The sequence below is a fragment of the Schistocerca piceifrons genome, chromosome 6, assembly GCF_021461385.2.
Source record: "Schistocerca piceifrons isolate TAMUIC-IGC-003096 chromosome 6, iqSchPice1.1, whole genome shotgun sequence".
NCBI classification, from domain to species: domain Eukaryota; kingdom Metazoa; phylum Arthropoda; class Insecta; order Orthoptera; family Acrididae; genus Schistocerca; species Schistocerca piceifrons.
The window spans coordinates 113,701,490-113,723,197 of record NC_060143.1 but is presented as its reverse complement, the minus strand read 5'-3'; the positions used below and the strand labels follow the sequence as shown (position 1 = coordinate 113,723,197).

Sequence of the window (21,708 nt, the reverse complement as noted above, 5' to 3'; positions counted from 1 at the left end):
TGATAAAACACAGTAATGTCTTGAAACTACATGTGAGTCCTGCTGATCCTTCCGGAATCATCATGCCTCACATGGGAGGCATTGTGACATTACAGCCTTTATCACTGCGATTTTTAACATGTAAAAGTTTTTTTTTTCTTTATTTGCGTCAGTATGTGCGAACTTCTAACATATACCAATGAATGTTGTAACCAGATATCTTTGCCGCGCTCCTGAAAAGCGCAGAATATCACGATAGCTATAAACTGTTATACGCTGCTATCGATCAGTAAAAAAAAACCGATGCACCTATGTTTCAAAATAACAATTGCCAATTTTTACTTCTTCAGGGAGCCGCGCCGCTCTCTAGCTGTTCTTCTGTGAATGTGTTGCGAGTCGGATGCAAAAGTATTGTGCTCCATACTGATATAATCATTTTATTGTAAATTTAAGAGTTTAAGTGATTGAAAAATATATGTAGCCACAAACAAGCGAGAATGTGTATCATGAAAATTCGCTCCACCGCCACAATGGGTGGCCATGTTAATGTAAGTTTCCGTTTCATAATATAATACTTCAAGCCTTGAAGTTTATTTAATTTCAAAGAAAATCTCTCAACTTTATTTTCATTAATTATACTTGTGATAATCTTTTCTGTTTAAAAGATTTATACAGCTTATGATCCAGCGTGTGTTCTGTCGGAACAGGAGGCTGTCGTGACGACATCGTTATAGTATTTATTCCTAGTTCTTTCAGTTCCGTTTATATGTTCGTACAAATCCAATTAGTTGGTCCCTTAGGTTTCTTTCATGTAACTTCCGTCTGTTTTCTCCGCGCGATCTTCCTCCGAAAAAAAATTTCTGTTCATTTTTTTTAGTAATTTTCGATATCGCGAAGGAGAAAAGACAGCCGCCTCCTGCTCCGAACGGAACACCACGACTTTTCTAACGTCGGAGAGTACCGCACGAATTTTCCGCTAAAAGGTAATAGAATTTCTTAAAGCTGGGTCAATTACACATGTTGCTGCTGTTCTCCGACAAATCTGGTGTGATTAATAGTAATTTATTCTGTCACGACAAAAAGAACCAATTTTATTTTTACCAAAGCAACAAAGCTTTCAATTAAATTACTAGAAAAAAAAATCATACCAGACATTCCATTTCAAGACAGATAATACCTAGATAGATCAACTCTTAATATTATGAATATATATACACCATGATCTTCCTTTGAAAAAAAAAGAAACTTACCAACACTGGCACTAAAGAATCATGATTTTAGTATCACCACATAGAACTCTCAGATAATAGTCTCCAGAACAGCCCCAGTTGTTGATGTAGGCAGTCTTTCACAAGGTTAAGAAACACCATTTTGTCCCCTGCAGAGTATTGTTATCATGACATTTAAGTCTGTAGTACACTACTCTGCATCATCTGTTAATAAGTTAATGGAGATGTCAGAACAGTGCGCTATTCGAAACGAATTAAAGCACGTTGTATTGATCAAGCCCAGTAATGACTCGAGAAAGCAGAGAGATGTATAGCACGGAAACTATCCAATTCCGTTATCACACAAAGCCTCATAACATAATAGTGACATAATTTACTGTCTAATGTCACATATCAAAATCCTTTACAATTCCGAATTTAATAATATTATTTATACATATTCTTCGAATAAGCAGTATACAGAGGAAATAATTGAAATTAGCAACAGAAACTGTTGGGCTAGACACATGAGTCAGATGACGCCACATATGTATACTTTAACAGATGAATCATTCTAAGTTATACATCATATTACATAGTGCATGGGTCAAATTAACAATGTAAACATCATCTGTCAAATACAATTACACAGCAATATAGGAGAGTGACACCACATGTCCGTACTTTAATAAATATTGACAGTAAAAATTTCCACCTTGGAGAGGGATGGGGAGACGAACACCTACATCTTTCCATGTGAGCTCTATTTTCTCTTATGCTATTGCTGTGGCAACTTCTCCCTATGTAGAAGAGGATCACCATAATTTTTCACAATTGTTTTAATGGTAGTTATTTCGTGACACTCTCTCGCCTGTATGTACAGATGTTATTTATACACTAGTACACTAGCAGTTTGCTTATCGTAATACACAAATGTGATTATAGATCCCTGGCTGGGAACAAAATCTTAATTTAATCTTTTTTTCAAATTAAACTATGTCTTTTCCCTTCTAAATTATTTGTATTATTTTGTCAAAAACTCGTCTTATAATTGCTAAAATCATCCACACAAATCATAGTGACTGATGTACCAGGATAAATTCCAGTGTTCAGAGGTGGCTGGCATTGTCTTGGTTTCACTTCAGTTGTTCTATATACTTACCTGAGAGGAATTTGAAGTTCACTTGGGATTTCTATCTTGCATTAAAACGACACAGAGGCAGATATTTTATTAAATACACGTCGCTACATGTCCCTCCTAAGTAAATGTTTTCGGTTTGTGGAGTAACACCATGAGTACGAAAAACACATGCATGTACTTGTCCTACCGACTAAATAAAATGGTATTAAGTTGCTCTTCATAATTCCACGATGGTGCTCGGCAGTTTTTCTTTCTAACAGTCAGTATTCCTTACATTTTATTCCTTGCCAATGATTCTGTTGTGGCATAAACTGCCAAACTGTGTTCTGCAGTGTACTACAAGTAATAGTTATTCGTTTACTAAAGTGGTGGCTATTTTAGTGCCATAAATGACTGTAAGAGCTGATAACATGTACCCAAGAAAAATCTGTGTTTTCACTGCCTATAATTTTAATTCTTTAATGTTGAAGCCTGTTACACAGACTAGATCATTGTTTAATATTTGGCAGACATCTTACTAATTTTATAAAATACCGCGACTAAAGGACATGTTGTTATCAATATCACAATTTGTGGACACAGACAATCTACTAAAGGGTTAAAAACACTATTTCATTCCCTGTAGAGTACTATTGTTAAGACATTTAGACCACTGATGCGCATTTCCGTAATATAGTTGAACAAGTACTTTGCAATGTGGAAATAAAATGCCAGAGCCAGCTTTTACGCTCTGCTAACCTAGTAACAATTCGAAGGTGTCCAGTGCGATGTATAGAATGGAAAATATCCGATTCCGTAACGTAACATGACAGAATCCTTGACAGTTGAGTAATCGGTATTTTCAGCAGAAGCTGAAGCTTTAACGTAAACAGTAGATATAACATGGAGATGACGTCACATATCCATACATTAATAAATGTATGATGCTAAATACTTCGCACATATAATGAAAAAATACAGGACAGAACTTCGTAGTAGCAACTTTTCACACGTCAGAATTATGCATAAAAGAATTCTCATTGGGTCATACTAGAAATCAATGACTATGTGCTGAGAGCAACAAATACTGTGTCAGAACGATTCTTATAAGAGGTTCTTTTAGAATTTCCAGTAGTGTTCTCAGTTACAGATTAGCAAACAGAGCTGCAACAATTTACTCCATACATCACTACGTTACAGCGTAACACTGTAGCAGACTACTCTGCTGGCATTTTATAACTTGGTTTGAACCGTTTTGGGTTATGTAGTAGAACATTAAACCTGTTGAAAATTGCAATTGTGTTGTATGTTCTGTGGAAACTATATGGTAACGGTAAATGCAAGATTTTTTAAACATGCACTTCATGTAACGAAGCAGGATTTCTTTATTTCAGGTTTTGTAACTATGCTTTAAAGATGCTACAGAGTCTAGAACACTGATCTGTGATCCAGGACTCCACACAGTTAGATAGCTGGCACAACTACTGACATTTCTCATCACCTGTCTGACAATTCTGTAATTCTCATTCGTCTTGGCAGTAAAATCTTGGTTTGAAAAACTTAGGATTTTCTAACAGATTGTTATAAAGTTTGTAAATTACAAATTCGTTGCTGTATATTGCATGGGAACTACACACAGAAATGGAAAATGCACGACTACAAAAAAAAAGAAGAAGAAGCTGGCGTCACCCTCTTTCTTTAACAATGGAGTCATTATTGTTTTTGTAAGCAAGGGTACAGTGGGGGAGTAGCTCCATTAATAATAAAATGAGTATAGTTCACTTCAATTCTTGTAAGGATAGGGCATCGTGAAGTGTATGTTTTCTTTCAAATGTGTAACCTATTTCAGAAGATGGATCTGTGACCCAATACTCCACTTCTCTAAAGGACCATAATACCACACAGCAATACTGCAGAAAGGGAACACACAGGTGTAGTGTATAGGATCTCTTTCCGTGTAGTATAGATTTGTGTGTAATATTCTTCAGTGGATCATGGCCACTGACTTAATACTTTTTAGTATGGAGGCAAAAAGAGATTCGGTCCTCAGTACATGGTTAGGGAGTCACAGCCTCCCTGAGGACTGAGTTGGGGAAGTACGATGTTGCAGCCAGGACAGCTTTGCTCTGGCCCTCAGACGTGTATTAGCTGTTGGAGTGGCATTGCCTTTCACGGCCGAACCCACTACCTGCAAGGCGATTGTTTAAATAAATATGATTTTGGCATACTGCCACACATGTGTCAATGTCGTGCAATTGGAGCAGTGGAGCAGTATTAAAATGAATGTTTAATCTAAGAGCGCTTTGCAGTGTGTCCACCGGGACAACACAATACACAAAAGCCCTTACATTTGTATAAATCACTTTCATTACAATAGTACCTTTATATCCGTTTATAATGTTTATTTCAAAATGAAAAAATCAAACAATAATCATTTAAATCATTGATAGATATCCAGTATCTCTAAACAAAAGAAGGCAAAATCGAATTCATCTGTTTGGAATGAAGATTTGTTTTATCTGTGATGCACACTGGTTTTTATCTTCGTGATTGTTTTGCTAGGGATCGAAATGAGAAACGGAGTAAGATGCAAAAGTCTTGTGGATTAAATACATGGCAAAATAAATGAAAAAATGACTTGTATTATAAAGATGACTGTGATGTGTCCACTGTAGAGTTTATCACTGGTTACAGTATTTACCGACCATTGTATATGTAGCTATCTTCTTAACAGGAACTGTCAGGGTGTTGGTGGATGGGCCAGAGTGCTGTCGTGTGGGCCACTCTTGCAGGTAATGTATCAGCGCACTTGTCAGACTCCTTCCTCGCTTGGCACTCCTACCTTCCAAACTTCACAGAAACTCTCCTGCTGGAGCATCTGTGAGTTTTGGAAGGTAGGAGACGAGGTACTGGGGAAGTAGAACTGTGAGGACAGGCCACGAGTCGTGCTTGGGTAGAGAACATACCCACGAAAGGTAAAGATCCGGAGTTCGAGTGCCAGTCCGGCAGACAGTTTTAATCTGCCAGGAAGTTTCATATCAGTGCACACTCCGCTGCAGAGTGAAAATCTTATTCCGTGTTTGAACTTTGAATTCCCCACCATAGTGAGGTGTTTATGCCATCTTAGGAGAAGGGGAGTACGAGAGTAATAAATATAATAATAAATTATACAATTAAGGAAAATGATCTTGGAAAAAATTTGGTAGCAATTTTATGTCAAAAATTATAATAATTGAGTAATAAATTTTACTGGTAAGTGTCCTATGGATGTCTGGCAACTATGCAGGCCATGCCAGTACTACAATCCAGTAGGGATATGTCCCACCTCTGATTTCTTTAATTTCCCGTGATTTATACGTTACCCAATTCGTCCAGAGGGGAGGGGTTGTGGGGAGGGGAGGGAAGGAGTGGACGAGTGTGGAGGAGATGACTAGTTTGACCTTGACCTCGTGGGAGGTCTGGCAACAATGCAGGTTATGCTGGTACACAAATAGGTCCAATGCTCCCATTTTCTGGTGTTGTGTAATATTATTTTCGTTCTAGACTCCATTATTACACGATCTCAAGAGATAATATAGTATGACCCAAGATGCCAAATCGGTAGTAGAACACAATAAAATGTTGTTAACAGAAAACTCACTACATTTTATGAGGTAGCACAGTGCCTTCTATTTTAAATAACTTTCCTTTTCAATGTACTCACTTTGCATCTGAATAATTCAAACCAAATAATTTAAGACACTTGACAGGACATCACACAATGACATTAAATATTAGAGTCAATCTTTTGTTTAATAACACAGTACAAATATTACACATCTAATGGACAATGTCCTTTACACTTCACACTATTTGAATTTAGATTTAACAAAATAGCTTTCAATGTGATTATAATTTCATTCACCTGCAATTATGATTGCCTAGTGCCCCGTATGGTTTCTGCTTAACCATAAGTTAAACATTCTACAATTATACCATACTCATTGAACGGTACTTTGCCAATGAAATTCTGATAACAATGCTGGTATACTTTGGAGGTAAAACGGAAAAGTTCCGTTAAAAAATAAAAGGAATAAAACAGCAAAGGAGGGGCTAGTTTGCTCAGTTACATCTTCTTATTCTGTTTAAATCGCCATCGTTTAAGTCATGAGGAAGAAAACCTTCAAAATTACCGAAAACACTTCAAGGAATTTCAGTATTCTCCCCTTGACTTGGGCTAACGTTGGGCAAATATCCTGCTACGAAATGGTGCTTTTTTTACAACCAAGTTTAAAATATTATAATGTTGTCAGGTCAGGCTATATAACTCGACGTTAAGCCTGAATTCCTTGCAAAATTCATGAGCTTTTTTTTTTATCTGACATAGTGGAAACCATTCACCGCTGTAAATACATATAGCCTCAACTATTCACTTTCCACTTATAATTACCAAAATGTCTTTCAGATATTAAAATACGTGGTACTGAGAACATACTTTCACAAACTGTCGTCAAAATTCTCGTCTGCTGATTTAGGTTACAATGCCTCACAGTTCTGAGCGTAGTGCTCTCACATATATAGTGTTTCAAATATACTTAAACTCTTTAACTCTTCACTCCACGGCTCCACAAATGCCCAATTACGCCCTGCTGTACGAGCATTCTTTTCCTCAGTTGGGAGCACTCATCGATTACTTCTGTGCCAGCCCAGGGAGAGCCTGGACGACGTTTCCTCATAGTACTGGATACTTTTAAATCAATTTTGAATCCGTACATTGGTCATAATGTTTTCTATGTAAAGACAGCTATTCATAAATATTTAACACACATCGTACAATATGTTTTGTGCTGGCGTAAGCTGACGCCAGCACACCGGTCGGCAAAGATGTAGCAAGAAGATGGACAGTAGGCACTGGATCAAGCTCGCCTATCAGGAGAGACGCCAAAGACTCACACTGCCAACGCCCTCTTGACCACAAGTATGTAGATCGCCACCGCTGAGGGCCTCAGTATAAGTCTCTGTCACTAGCTCAATCTCAGTCATTAGCTCAACTGCTCAGTACATTGGGACCAGATTAGTGTACATAGCGTGACCTGTACTTTACCCATAGCGATACTAAAGTCTGTAACAGCTAGAATACCGATATTGTCTGCAAGAGGACTGAAGAGCTTGTATCGCAAGACATGCACTCTCTTAAAGATAAGTAGCTTCCCATTTATGTAAATAAAGAATCCTGTTAATACATGTGTGGAGTTGGTTTGTAGAAAGTGGACACTAGCCACCAAAAAACATCCTCTTCCTTGATTGCTACAGTACAAGACTCTACATGTTCCTTTATGTTGTATTGTATACTATCGCTTTGCCTGTTAAATTATTTTCAACTCCCCACTTTCTGGACTTTAACTACACCTTCCCCCCGTTTCAGACTCCTTACCACACAAGGAAATTCTGAGAACTGTGTGTCCGTAAATGTCAAAGAAATTTACTACTTTTTGCAGCTTTTGTTAATTCTTTCACGTAGCACCAGTAGGATTTTTATCTGTCACTTAGCAATTATTTTATCACTGGCAATATTTTTTCAATATTACAGCTGCAGAATCTGGCCGTAGTTTGAAGACCCGTCTATAACTGGCAGGGTACGCCTGTTCATGTTTTATTGTAGTTTTTTTGCACTGTGCGCGAGAGTTGTGAGTAGCTGCTGACTAACGTCACAGCAGCACCGACTTTTGGGGCATTCCAACGACGACCAAGATCATTCATTCAGTTCACATTTTCAATCTTCCAGGAATTTTCAATACAGTGATCTGTCGACCAGGTACATAAGTGTTATCCTTTTAGAACTTCCTACACGCAGCAAGCAGCGGAATCTGTCACTATTTTGAAGCCTGAAAATATTCGCTCTGACATGGCACCACAATTTTCGTCTTTGCACTATAAATAGCTTCAAATTCATCCACGACTCCACGGTATAAATTCATAAAATGTGTGCCATAATCTTTTTGGCTGTAAGTTTATACAAATTGAAGTTATCAATTTATTTCTCAGATTACATTTTTTAAATCTATAAAAGAGAGAGATACTTTTCGAGTATGTAACCCCTTCGTTACGGAAAGAACGATTACGACACCACTTAGCAGAACGTGTACCACAAAGATGTGCCTGAAGGCAGCACACATGAGCTTAAAGCAGTTGAACTCTTGAAAATGAAAGTTAGTCTTCGATGACATTGTGAATAATTAAGTCTCAAGACTGTCTCTGGTTTTCTCATATGAAACCATGGATGCACTTCAGTATACAGGCATCCTAGCTCCCAGCTGCTGTGATGGCTCCAGCGTGAAAGCAGATGCTAAACACTGTCAGGCAATCGCTTCTGGTTAACTGTTTATCAGTGGGTGCCCAATATGATTATTAATGAAAATGTACTATGTTGTTGTTGTTGTTGTTGCGAAGGCTTTCAGTCTGAAGACTGGTTTGGGGCAGCTGTCCACGCTACTCTATCCTGTGCAAGCCTGCAAGTTTCTGAATTGTTACTGCAACGTCATATCCACTTGAATCTGTTTACTGTATTCGCCTCCTTGTGTCTCTCCACAGTTTAACCCCCCCCCCCCCCCCCATACTTCCCTCCAATACTACATTGATTAAATTGATAAATTCTTGATGCCTCAAAATGTGCTCTGTCAACCTATCCCTTCTTTTAGAAACGTTATGCCACAAATTTCTTTTCTTCCAAATTCTATTCAGTACCTTCTCATTAGTTAAGCGATCTACCCATCTACTCTTCAGCATTCTTCTGTAGCAACGCACTTAGAAAGCTTCTAGTCTCTTAAATTGTTTATTGTTCATATGTCACCTCCATACATGGCTACACGTGATATAAAAACTTTCAGAAAAGACTCATTAACATTTAAATCTATATTCAATGCTAGCAAAATTTCTCTTCAGAAACGCTTTTCTTGCCATTGCTAGTTTACCTTTTATATCCTCTCTACTTCTGTCATTATCACTTATTTAACTTCCCAAATGAAACACATTTACTACTTGTTTCCTAATCTAATTCCTTCAGCATCGCCTGACTCAACTCGACTACATTTCATTACCCTTGTTTTGCTTTTGGTAATCTTCATCTTACATCTTTCTTTCAAAACACTGCCCATTTCTTTCAACTGTTCTTCCAAATCCTCTGCTGTCTCTGACAGAATTATAATATCAATGGCAAAGTTAAAAGTTTTTATATCTTCTTCCAGTCCTTCCATGTCACGCCTTGTAATTGCTTTCCGGTTTCTGTAGAAGTTGTAAACAGCATTTCGGTCCCTGTATTTTACCGCCGCTATCTTCACAAATTTAAGATTGTATTCCAGTCAACATTGTCAAAAGCTTTCTCCATGTATACTGCTACACGGTCCAGTCTCAATAAGTTGACAACCACCTATGTACAACATTAATGCGAAATAACCACTTGCAGACAGCAGGTGGCAACATTAGCATTACTTGCGGAGTGCTTGTTATATACTCATTCCAATATTTCAATTATGGCTTCAAACGAAATTTACTGTATACTGTATACTGCTACATGGTCCAGTCTCATTAATGTGACAACCACCTATATACAACATCAACGCGAAATAACCACTTACAGACAGCAGGTGGCAACCTTAGCATTACTTACGGAATGTTTGTTATATACTCATTCCAATATTTCGATTATGGCTTCAAACGAAATTTACTGATTTGATTGCTGAGGCAGTCCATAAACGATTTTTTGGAAGTCAGTAATGAACTCATAGTTCATAATTATTTTACACAGTTCAGATAATTTGATGAATTATTTATAAATATTTCAGATACTTTTGAGGACAGCCCAGATGGGGTTAAATCGTAATAGTAATACTAGCCCCTGACTGGAGAAGAGGAGGGAGAGGCGTGTGGATTCAGATCGTTCAGGTACTACTGAGCACAGCCCACATGGGACTGCACTGTATTCAGCTCTTTCTTTTTAATACTGCACTATGATTGGCTGGAAATAAGGAGCAGGAAGGAGTGTGACGTGTTGCGTGCAACAGAAATGATGCAGCTCGACATCAGTTTATGTGTCATTTTAATACTATGCTCTGACTGGATGGAGATAGAGAGGAGGGTCATAGGGTATGAAGCACAACTGGTATATCTCCATCAACTTGGATTTTTAATACTGCACTATGATTAGTGAGATAAAAGAAATTATTCAGATATTGAAGGGAGACGAAAATTTAATAGTCATGGGGGTTTGCAATTCCATAGTAGGAAAAGAAAGAGAACGAAAAGTAGTAGGTGAGTATGGAATGGGGGTAGGAAATGAAAGGGGAGGCCGCCTGTTGGAATTTTGCACAGAGAATAACTTATCATAGCTAACACTTGGTTTAAGAATCATGAAAGAAGTTTGTATACGTGGAAGATGCCTGGAGACACTGGAATGTTTCAGATAGATTATATAATATTCAGACAGAGATTTAGGAATTAGGTTTTAAATTGCAAGACATTTCCAGGGCCAGATGTAGACTCTGATAACAATGTATTGGTTATGAACTGTAGATTAAAACTGAAAAAATTGCAAAAAGGTGAGAATTTAAGGAGATGGGACCTGGATAAACTGAAGGAACCAGAGGTTACAGGGAGTTTCATGGAGAGCTTTAGGGGACGATTGACAAGATCAGTGGGAAGAAATACAGTAGAAGAAGAATGAATAACTTCGAGAGATGAAATAGTGAAGGCAGTAGAGGATCAAATAGGTAAAAAGAAGAGGGGTAGTAAAATCCTTGGGTAACAGAAGAGATATTGAATTTAATTGATGATAGGAGAAAATATAAAACTGCAGTAACTGAAGGAATACAAACATCCCAAAAACGAGATCAATAGGAAGTGCAAAATGGCTAACCAGGGTTGGCTAGAGGAGAAATGTAAGGATGTAGAGACGTATATCTGTCTACAGGAAAATTAAAGAGATCTTTGGAGAAGACAGAACCACTTGTCTGAATATCAAGAGCTCAGATGGAAAAACAGTTCTAAGCAAAGAAGGGAAAGCAGAAAGGTGGAAGGAGTATATAGAGGGTCTATACAAGGCCGATGTACTTGAGGGCAATATTATGGAAATGGAAGAGGACGTAGATGAAGATGAAATGGGAGACATGATACTGCATGAAGGATTTGACAGAGTACTGAAAGACCTAATTTCGAAACAAAGCCCTGGGAGTAGACAAAATTCCATTAGAACTACTGGTAGGCTTGGGAGAGCCAACACTGACAAGACTCTACCATCTGGTGAGCAAGATGTATTAGACACGTGAAATACCGTCAAACTCCAAGAAGAATATAATAATTCCAATCCCAAAGAAAGCAGGTGTTGACTGGTGTGAAAACTGCTGAACTATCAGTTTCATAAGTCAGAGCTGCAAAATACTAACACTAATTATTTACAGATGAATGGAAAAACTGGTAGAAGCCAACCTCGGGTAAGATCAGTTTGGAATCTGTAGAAATATTGGAACACGTGAGGCAATACTGACCCTATGCATTGCCGTAGAAGATAGATTAAGGAAAGGCAAACCTACGTTTCAAGCATTTGTAGACTCAGAAGGAGAAGACAGGGTTTGACTGTTGACTGGAATACTCTTTTTCAAATTCTGAAGGTGCTAGGGGTAAAATACAGGGAGCAAAAGACCATTTACAATTTGTACAGAAACCAGATGGCAGTTACAAAAGCCGAGGGGTATGAAGGGGTAGCAGTGGTTGGGAAGGGTGTGAGACAGGGTTGTAGCTTCTCCCCGACGTTGTTCAATTTGTATATTGAGCAAGCAGTAAAAGAAACAAAAGAAAAAATCGAAGTATGTATTAAAATCCATGGAGAAGAAATAAAAACTTTGAGGTTCGGCGATGGCATTGTAATTCTGTCAGAGACAGCAAAGAACTTGGAAGAGCAGTTGAATGGAATGGACAGTGTCTTGAAAGGAAGATATAAGATGAAAATCAACAAAAGCAAAACGAGGATAATGGAATGTAGTCGAACTAAGTCGGGTGATGCTGAGGGAACTAGATTAGGAAATGAGACACTTAAAGCATTTTGCTATTTCGGGAGGAAAAGTAACTGATCGTTGAAGAAGGGAGGATATAAAATGTAGACTGGCAATGGCAAGGAAAGCGTTTCTGAAGAAGAGAAATTTGTTAACATCGAGTATTGATTTAAATCTCAGGAAGTCGTTTCTGAAAGTATTTGTATGGAGTGTAGCCATGTGTGGAACTGAAACATGGACGATAAATAGTTTGGACAAGAAGAGAATAGAAGCTTTTGAAATGTGGTGTTACAGAAGAATGCTCAAGATTAGATGTGAAGATCATGTAACTAATGAGGAGGTACTAAACAGATTTGGGGAGTAGAGGAATTTACGGCACTACTTGAATAGAAGAAGGGACTGGTTGGTAGGACACATTCTGAGATATCAAGGGATCACCAATTTAGTATTGGAGGGTAGCGTGGAGGGCAAAAATCGTAGAGGGAGACCAAGAGATGGATACACTAAGTGGATTCAGATGGATGTAGGTTGGAGTAGTTACTTGGAGATGAAGAAGCTCGCACAGGGTAGAGTAACAGGGAGAGCTGCGTCAAACCAGTCTCTGGACTGATGATAACAACAACATAACTGGTGGCAGGTAACGGGAAGGGAATGCGAGAGGGGAGATGGATTTTTAATTTCCCATTAACACATCTAGGCTATTTCTGCCATACTGGATTTTTAGCGTTTAATACTGTCCTATGGTTGGCTGGAGATAAGAAATGGGTGGTAGGAAGGGGTCCATGGCTTCCCACTGATAAGGGTGATGACTTCACTGATGATGCTTCTGATGATGTCACTGATAAGGAGTAGTTGATCAATAATGATTCCAGCTAGTACAGGGTCTTTTTGGTCCTGAATCGGAACTGACAACCTGCTTGTAACAACTGATGTGATACACAAAATAGTTTGTTACCCACAATTGAGTATTGTAATTTGCAGCATTCACCGTCTGCATCATAGTTTATTCCTAAATACAATTCCCATGGTACTAGTGGAACTAAAGCAATACAGTAAACAAAAGACTTGTAACTCATGCCTTGCGAATGTATAAAATACGGTTGGAATAGGAGAAGAGAAGAGTATTCATGTGACATTGTCATCTCAGTGGGAGTGTTAGTGTTGCGGCAGAGGGGAATTTTGCACTGTGTTTGTGGGTGGGACAGATAATGGAACAATTGTATCGTCAGGCTCTTCCCTACGTTCAGCTCACAGAAGCTCTAAGAACATTACAAGTCGTAATTATACTATCACTATCACTGAGCTTTCCAGTCATATTAACAGACTGTGGAAAACTAAAAGTCTATTACACATGCTTCAGAATAATTGGAAATACACAGTGCACATTTAATAGAGCAGACCAAATTATTGAGCACCTTCTTTTACCCTGCAATAATTTATTGAAAGGAGAACAATGACCCTTCCATAAATCAGACTTAGTTCATAAATTCACAGCAGCTTTTCACGACTTTTGTAATTGTATAAGATTTTCATTTATATGACAGTACGTTTGTGTCAACTATAAGTTCACACAAAACCTGCAAAGACTGGATATATGTCCAAGGGGAAGTGCTCAATAGGAGGGACAGTAAAGACATTTTTATTCAGAGACGATAATAACATTGAAGTTACCGTGATTCATGATGGTCTCCCAAACACTACAAACATTGGAACATGGTTATGTGATCACCACAGATGGCAATACATGTTCTGCAACGTTTTCACATACTGACTACAAGATTGGTAAGGTGTTCCTTTTCTCCATCAGCATGGCTGATAAATTGCTGGATGGTGGTTGGGGCTTGTGGACATGCTGCAATACATCTTCCTGATGCATCCTACACATGCCCCATGTGATTAAAGTTGGGGAATGGCAGGCCAGTCCATTCGCTGAATAACCTCTCGTTCCAATAGCTCCTCTACGTGCGCTGTTCTGTATTGCATATAGTGCACCGTCATCCATAGAAGTTAAGTCAAGGCCAAATTTACCTCTTACAATACACACATGGGGAAGGGGTACATGTCGCAACAACATTGACCAGCGAGCGTACCATGATCCAAGATCTGGAGGTCAGTGTACCAAAGGAACATGATGCCCACCCAAACCATAACACATGGACCACTAAAATTATCATGTTAGACATTAAGTGTTCCCATCTCTCATCGTATAAGGGTATATCCAGCATTGCTGAGAATGATCATTTGGTGGTCCACGTAATATGGTGCAGGTAAGCATCATATTGCTTGGGTGTACCGACCTCCAAATCTTTGAACATGGTACACTGGCTGGTCAATGTTATTGTGACATTGTACTCCTTCCCCATGTGCATAATTTCAGGGGTGCATTTGCTCCTGACTTCATTTTTGTGAATGACAATGCGTGACCAGATTCAACAGACAGTTGGAGGAGCTCATGGAGCGAGAGGATATTTGGTGAATGAACTAGGCTGCCCATTCTCCTGACTACATTCCTCCGAAGCAAGTGTCGGGTGCTTTGAGGAGATGCACTGCAGGATGTCCACATGTATCAATGACCATCCAGCAGCTGGTAACCACGCTGGTAGAGGAGTGGAACGCGCTACCAGAAGAACTCTCTACCAGTTCTTGTGGTCAGCATGGGAGCACGTTGTAAAGGATGCAGTGCCATTTGCGGTGATCACACATGATATGAAGAAGCAAGTCCCATCACTCGTAATGCCCAGGGGACCAACATGAATCATGGTGACTTCAATGTAATTATTGTCTTTGAATAAAAGGTCATTTCTGCTCGTTTAATTGTGTATTTCTTTTAGTTACCTTCTGTACTACACTGTAGCAGTTCTTTCTATGCATGGTGCAAGTTACATCGACTTCTGGTACTTGGCAGCAGTGACTTTCATCCTTAGTATTCGCACACCAATGTAGTTGGTGGGTCGCAAATTGTGGACACTAAAAACTCGACATGTACTAGGTACAAAACGTCCAAATTAGAAAGGGAAGGGTTGAGACTAAAAGAAATGTGCATGCAGCTAGGGTCTCACGTTGGGTTGACCAGTCGCCTGGTGCAAGTTTTTTCAGTTGATGCCACTTCCCACTGTGGCGACTTGCATGTAGATGAAGATGAAATTGTGATGAGTACAACACAACAGCCAGTCACTGAGTGGAGTAAGTCTATGACCTAGATGTGAATCGAGCCCGGGAGCCTCAAATGGCATTCTGCCGTGCTGACCACTCGGCTACAGCGATGGGCAGGGTTAAGATAAAGCAGTAGTAGAGACAGGTACTCACCCCACAGACGCCAATGAACAGGCGGGTGGCAAAGAGCCAGCCGACCCCAGCATCAGCCGCGAGCGGGCAGAGGATGGTGAGGACAGCACCAGCCAGCGACGTGACGCCCACCACGAGCCGTGGGCCCAGCAGCTCGGCCAACATCCCACCAGGGATGTGCGCCACCACCGAGCCGTAGAAGTAGGCTGACAGCACGTGGCCCTGTGCCGTCTGCGACCAGCTGTACCGTGGCCCATACTGCAACACAGTGTGGGCGAAACTCTGCTACATGTCATGCTTTCAATTTGCCTCATAGACATAAAAATACCACTGCCAGAGAAAAAAAGATGAAGTACTCAGATCACATTCTCGAATGTCTATGTAACTTTGCACGCATGCAGACCATCACTGGGTAGTTTCTGTCCTCTGTGATAGGTACAGTGTCTAGCAAACTGGAAATTGCTGTCCATGTTTAATGTTTTTATCACACTTTGTACGGTATATAAGACAGTGAACAGTGTCAGCTGTTGAGCGGTCACTATGAAGGATATAGAGATGCCATGCAGTCATGTGAGATGGCAAATTTACGATCAGTCTTTATTTGGCCAGCTGGTCTAATTGTGTAATATGGAGGTATGTGGGGCATTCGGATGTGACAGTGGCCTGATACTGCATTCCATGGGAACGTGAAAGCAGGCATACTCATCATTAAGATTCTGCTCGACAATGTTTGACCAACACAAGGAGGGTTCCCGTATTGTGCACCAATCACATTGTAACTGCACATCTGTGCCTGCCTTCTGAGAACAAGTAATGGACTCGCTGAAACATTCTGCGGTCATCCTGCTCCATTCGCCAGAGACAAGCAGCCGCCATCTCATTTATAGGGTGCCTTGACACCACAATTGCTTTGCTCTTAAGTACAGTATCACGAATCACCTTTTACGGCTCACCTCTTGGTGGTTGCATCAAACGAGCTACTAACATTTCGAGATTGGATCTTTTGAACAAATTAGGTTTGGAAATGCACAATTATACTCATCAGATTCAGCCCTCCTTACCCAGTACGCACCTGCAAGAACTACTATCGAAATATGGTTCCATATTCACTGGGCAGGCAACTTGTATTATTAATTAAGAGGCGCACATTACATTGAGGCCTTCGATAGTCCTCAAATTCTGTAAAGCAGGGAATATACCTTTTGCTTTATTAGATAAGCTGAGGGTGGTATCCAGTGGTTACGGGATGACGAGATCCTTACACCAGTTGCTAACAGTTCGTGGATAGCCCCAATTGTTTTGGTGGAAGAAAAAACAAGACCTACCTTACGGATTTATGGAGACTTTACGGCCATGTGAATGCCAGACAATAATTGACAAATATCCTGTTCTAGAGGCAGAGGAGATGATGTATAGTCTGTCAGGTAGTACAGTCTTCATGAAGATCGACCTCTGGGACACTTACCTACACCTACTCTTCGATGAGGATTCTAGACGCATCCTATTGATAAACATGTCTTTTGGGCTGTTTCAGTAAAATCGCCAGCTATTCAGCGTATCCAGTTCACTATTTTTCTATAGCTCATGGAATGACTGATAAAGGAGGTTCCTGCACCTCAATTTACTTGGATGATATTGTCATCAGGGTAAAAATGCCATGGATCTCTCCACAAATTTTGTAGCCCTCTTCTGAGTCTTGGAGACACACAATGTAAAATGGAACAATGGCAAATATGCCATTTTTGTCCAACAATTGGAATACTTTGGTTACATCTTTAGTATTTCATGGATCTACCCCACACCACAGCATATGGAAGCTATCCGAAAGTTACCAGGGGCACAGGATGCTAAACCATTAAAATCAGTCCTCAGGCCACTTAATTATTGTTGTATGTTCATCCCTTATGCTGCAGGTATAACATGGAATCTCTTCACGATTTGCAGAACAAGGGCATTTGGTGGAACTGGTTCGACACTTGTTAAAAGACTTCCCAAGACCTTAAGTGTGCTCCTCTCCTACCAATGTGTCTGATAGCGTATGACCCAAACAAATTGCTTATTGTGGAAGCAGAAACGTCGAATTATGGGCTCAGGGCAGGTGTTTCCCGCAAGGTACATGGAGTAGAGCGCCCTACTTCTTTCGCATCCAAAACCCTGATGCCAGCACAGCGAAATTGTCACACAGTTTCTGATCCACGCCAAGTCAATAGCCAAGCTGCTGCCAGAGGACACTACCCTACAAGATGTGATGCCGTATGTTCAACACAGGTGGCTGACAGATAGGAAACTCCTTCAAAACCGAGATTGGACTGCTTAATGGTACTACTGGCACAAACTTTGAATATTGAAAGGGATTCTGCTAATCCAAGACAATAGCAAGACGATACTAATCATTCTAAAAAATTTTCAGCACCACGTTTTGTACCTGCTCGATCAAGGTATTGACAAAATGTATAGGTCTGCAAATGTGTTTTTTGGAGAGGTATAGATAAATACAAAGACAGTACACTTGCCAACTGCTGCCAGCGAAATCAAGCAGCCCCAGCGCGAAAATATTTACCACGCCCTCATGAAATTCACCTGTGATGCAGACTTTATGTAGACTTTGTGAACCCATCCATTGGGCACACTGACTTGTTTTAGTGGATACTTGTAGTAAATTCCCTTATATTTCTTGCGTGCAGTCATCTACAATGGCCAAACCTATTCAAGCATTGGCTATAAATTTTGCCATTGATGGCCTTCTGGAAACGATAGTTGCTGACAGTGGACCATAGTTTACATATACAAAATTCCAACACTTAATTGTGAGTCCAAGAGTATTCATCACGAGAAAACAGCCACATTTCACCCAGCTTCCAATGGGATGGTGGGATACTTGATAATAATTTTCAAGTCTCAAATAGCAAAGCTGCAGCAAGAGTGCAACATCGATAATGCACTCACTCTGTTCCTGGCATCAAATCGTTCAGTTCCACGAGATGAAGCGAGTTCAGCAGAAAGATTACTGGCCACACATAGTGCACCAAGCTCTCTATAATGAAACCAGTGGCCCATGACAACTCTCTCTAGCGGCTGCATCATTGTCACTGTCACCGCGCGGGATTAACCGAGCGGTCTCAGGCGCTGCAGTCATGGACTGTGCGGCTGGTCCCGGTGGAGGTTCGAGTCCTCCCTCGGGCATGGGTGTGTGTGTGTGTTTGTCCTTAGGATAATTTAGGTTAAGTAGTGTGTAAGCTTAGGGACTGATGACCTTAGCAGTTAAGTCCCATAAGATTTCACACACACACACACACACACACACACACACACACACATTGTCACTGTCGACTTCACAATGGGGTGTGGGTGACAGACTTTATGCAGTGCAAGTACCGATAGGCCCTGGCGTGGATCATCCAGCTCCTGGACAGAGCCATGGTCGACGTTCAGCTGGAAGACCAGATATGGTAAAACAAAAGAATAATATGCTGCACCTCTGCATGGCCCAGGGTCTTCTACCAGCCATTCCATAAATCTGTCTGTTGCAAATAGCTCACCCCCAGTTTCCGAGTTCGACCATCCATGCCTGCAGTAGCAACGTCTTCCACAGTAGGAAGCTGACAGCCAGCCTGACACCAACATCAACGACAGTGTTGCTGCCGAAATGGACACCCCCATCCCAATTGGTATTGGCAGCAAGGGTTTGGGGACATCGCCCCCTATGCCTGCCGTCGACTTACCTGGACTTCAGGATGTCGAGATGGTTCACCATCTTTTCTTCTAGGGTGGACGGGGTAGGGGAGGCGCACTGTTTTGTCACACCCAGTCCATTAACATAGCATGCAAGTCTAGCAGGTAGGAGAAGTGCAGACCTGCAGGGAAAGTACCTTTGGGAATCACACACAAACATTTCTGGGTCACAACAGCATCATGTTGTTTTCATGAGTGTCTCCAGTAGCTGCCACAACGACAAGTGTTGCTCAGTTTCCCTACAGGCGGCGGCTGTATCATCACTAGGAGGCATGTCGGACACAGCACTACTATGCTCCACTGTGTCACGTGCCAGCAAGTAGGCCATGCCATATCCATACACCCGAGTAGTATTTAGGCAGCTGCACGGCCCTGGCAAACCAGTCCAGCCACTGCACCAGCCTGGAATCACGCCTTCGAGACCACAACGAGCACCCAGCCGTCAGCAACGAGATTCAGCCTCAGCAACATTGTCGCCCATGGACTCTGGCACCAGGACTTAGTATCTGCCGGTTTATTGGCTTTAGTGATCGTGATTGCAGGCAACCATCCTTTGGTGGCCCACTATATATAGAATTATACTATCCACAGTCAACAGTGAATGTGAATCGCACCAGATAGTAGTTGCAGATTTGACATTTTGTCACAAATTCAAGATATAATTATTTAGAATTCGGATCCAATCAGGAAGATCTTTCTGTTCTATCATGAGACAATTAGCGCCATCAGTGCATTTTATGTGGTTCAGTACATTTATGTTTGTTAAAATAAAGTGTTTTTTTTGTTTGTTTTGTTTTTGTCCACCTGGGAGTTTTGTCTTGCTTGTGGAGCCCACATAAGGTCGGAACAGAGAGGACGACTGCAGTGCGAGTTTATTATTAATTGTCATGTGGAGAGCCATATCGATGGAAGATGCGTTCTTCAAGGTGGGACGGGATCTCAGTAATTTCACACGATGAAATACCTGCACATTTCAAAGTCCTCGGAGATCACTTGTTGCCATTTCTTTGAATTTTCATGATGAGTATGCTGTGGACACACCCATCTTCAAAAATAAGGATCGCCACATTCACTGGGATGCATACAAGTTTTCCTGCTTCGATGAAAACTTAAAAATCGGCCGGAACGGGCCACTAACGATGAAAGATCTATAAGTAACGGCAACAAAAAAAAATAGCTCTGAGCACTATGGGACTTAACATTTATGGTCATCAGTCCCCTAGAACTTAGAACTACTTAAACCTAACTAACCTAAGGACATCACGAGGCAGAGAAAATCCCTGACCCCGCCGGGAATCGAACCCGGGAACCCGGGCGCGGGAAGCGAGAACGCTACCGCGCGGCTAACGGCAACAGAAAAAGGCTGAAGAGATAATCTAAGCAAAAACAGACATAATGTCTTATGGGATAACAGCAATCAGTGATTTTATAATGTTACTTTAAATCCGTCTTGATTGCAAATTTTTTTTTATTATTCATATGACCGGTTTCGGTTCATTCAGAACCATCTTCAGATCTGTAAAAATAATTATACTAATTTACTATTTCACGAAAGCAAATCTTTTTCATCCTATCTTATCAACATCAAATGTACCAGAACGTACCTGATATTTAAGTTACAGGAGTAACCCGTCCAATTCAGCAACTTTCACATGCTACGTCACATAAAATTGGTTGGCAGAGTGCACGTCATTTATATTAATTATGACACTATTACCGACAGGTGGCGTCTGGTACATTTGTTACATTCCATTTGCACATACTGTATTCAGTAGATCTTTTTTATATTAAAAATGTGTAATTAAAATATGTAGATGTCAAAGCTAAAATCTGTACTTGTCAGGATTAAAAAACAGTAAAATTATCATTTTTATACGATCTAACAGGCATAGGGCGATTTATATATCTATGGTGCTGGTGTGAACTTGTTTTCTTCTACGGTCTGCTTCCGTGGTTCCCGCCACTTTGGTGTTGTGCCGCGGTCCGCTCAGTCGTCTGCTGTCCATCGCCGCGGGCAAGAGGGCCGCACAGGAGGGCCCCGTCAACGACGCCAGGCGTTGCACGCGTCTTCCGGCTTCTCCACCGCGCACCATCTCTCATCCCTTGGCCTGGATCTCCATACGCAACAGTTGTCATCTTAGTAGGTCTTCATAAATGCTAAAATAGGCGTTATGATTGAATTCTAGATGGATGTATCTCAAAGGTGTGACATGATGGTCTACTGCTTACCAGACAGAAAATGCAGATAAAATACTTTCTGCGCGAACCAAAAGCTTTCGTCGTTTAATATCCGTTGTTGACTTGATTCTGGAGCTGTAAGCTGTATCACAGAAATTATATTTAATAAGTAATCGATGTAATA

The 21,708-nt window shown here is 40.5% G+C and overlaps 1 protein-coding gene across 1 annotated transcript in view; it reads right to left on the bottom strand.

The window, feature by feature from the left end:
* The window catches only part of LOC124802938 (putative inorganic phosphate cotransporter), a 279,538-nt gene that overhangs the window by 109,372 nt on the left and 148,458 nt on the right, over positions 1-21,708 (bottom strand). Inside the window, exon 4 of the mRNA XM_047264024.1 lies at positions 15,636-15,872. Within this exon, the coding sequence (XP_047119980.1) occupies positions 15,636-15,872 (237 nt within the window). The remainder of the gene's footprint in view (positions 1-15,635; positions 15,873-21,708) is intronic.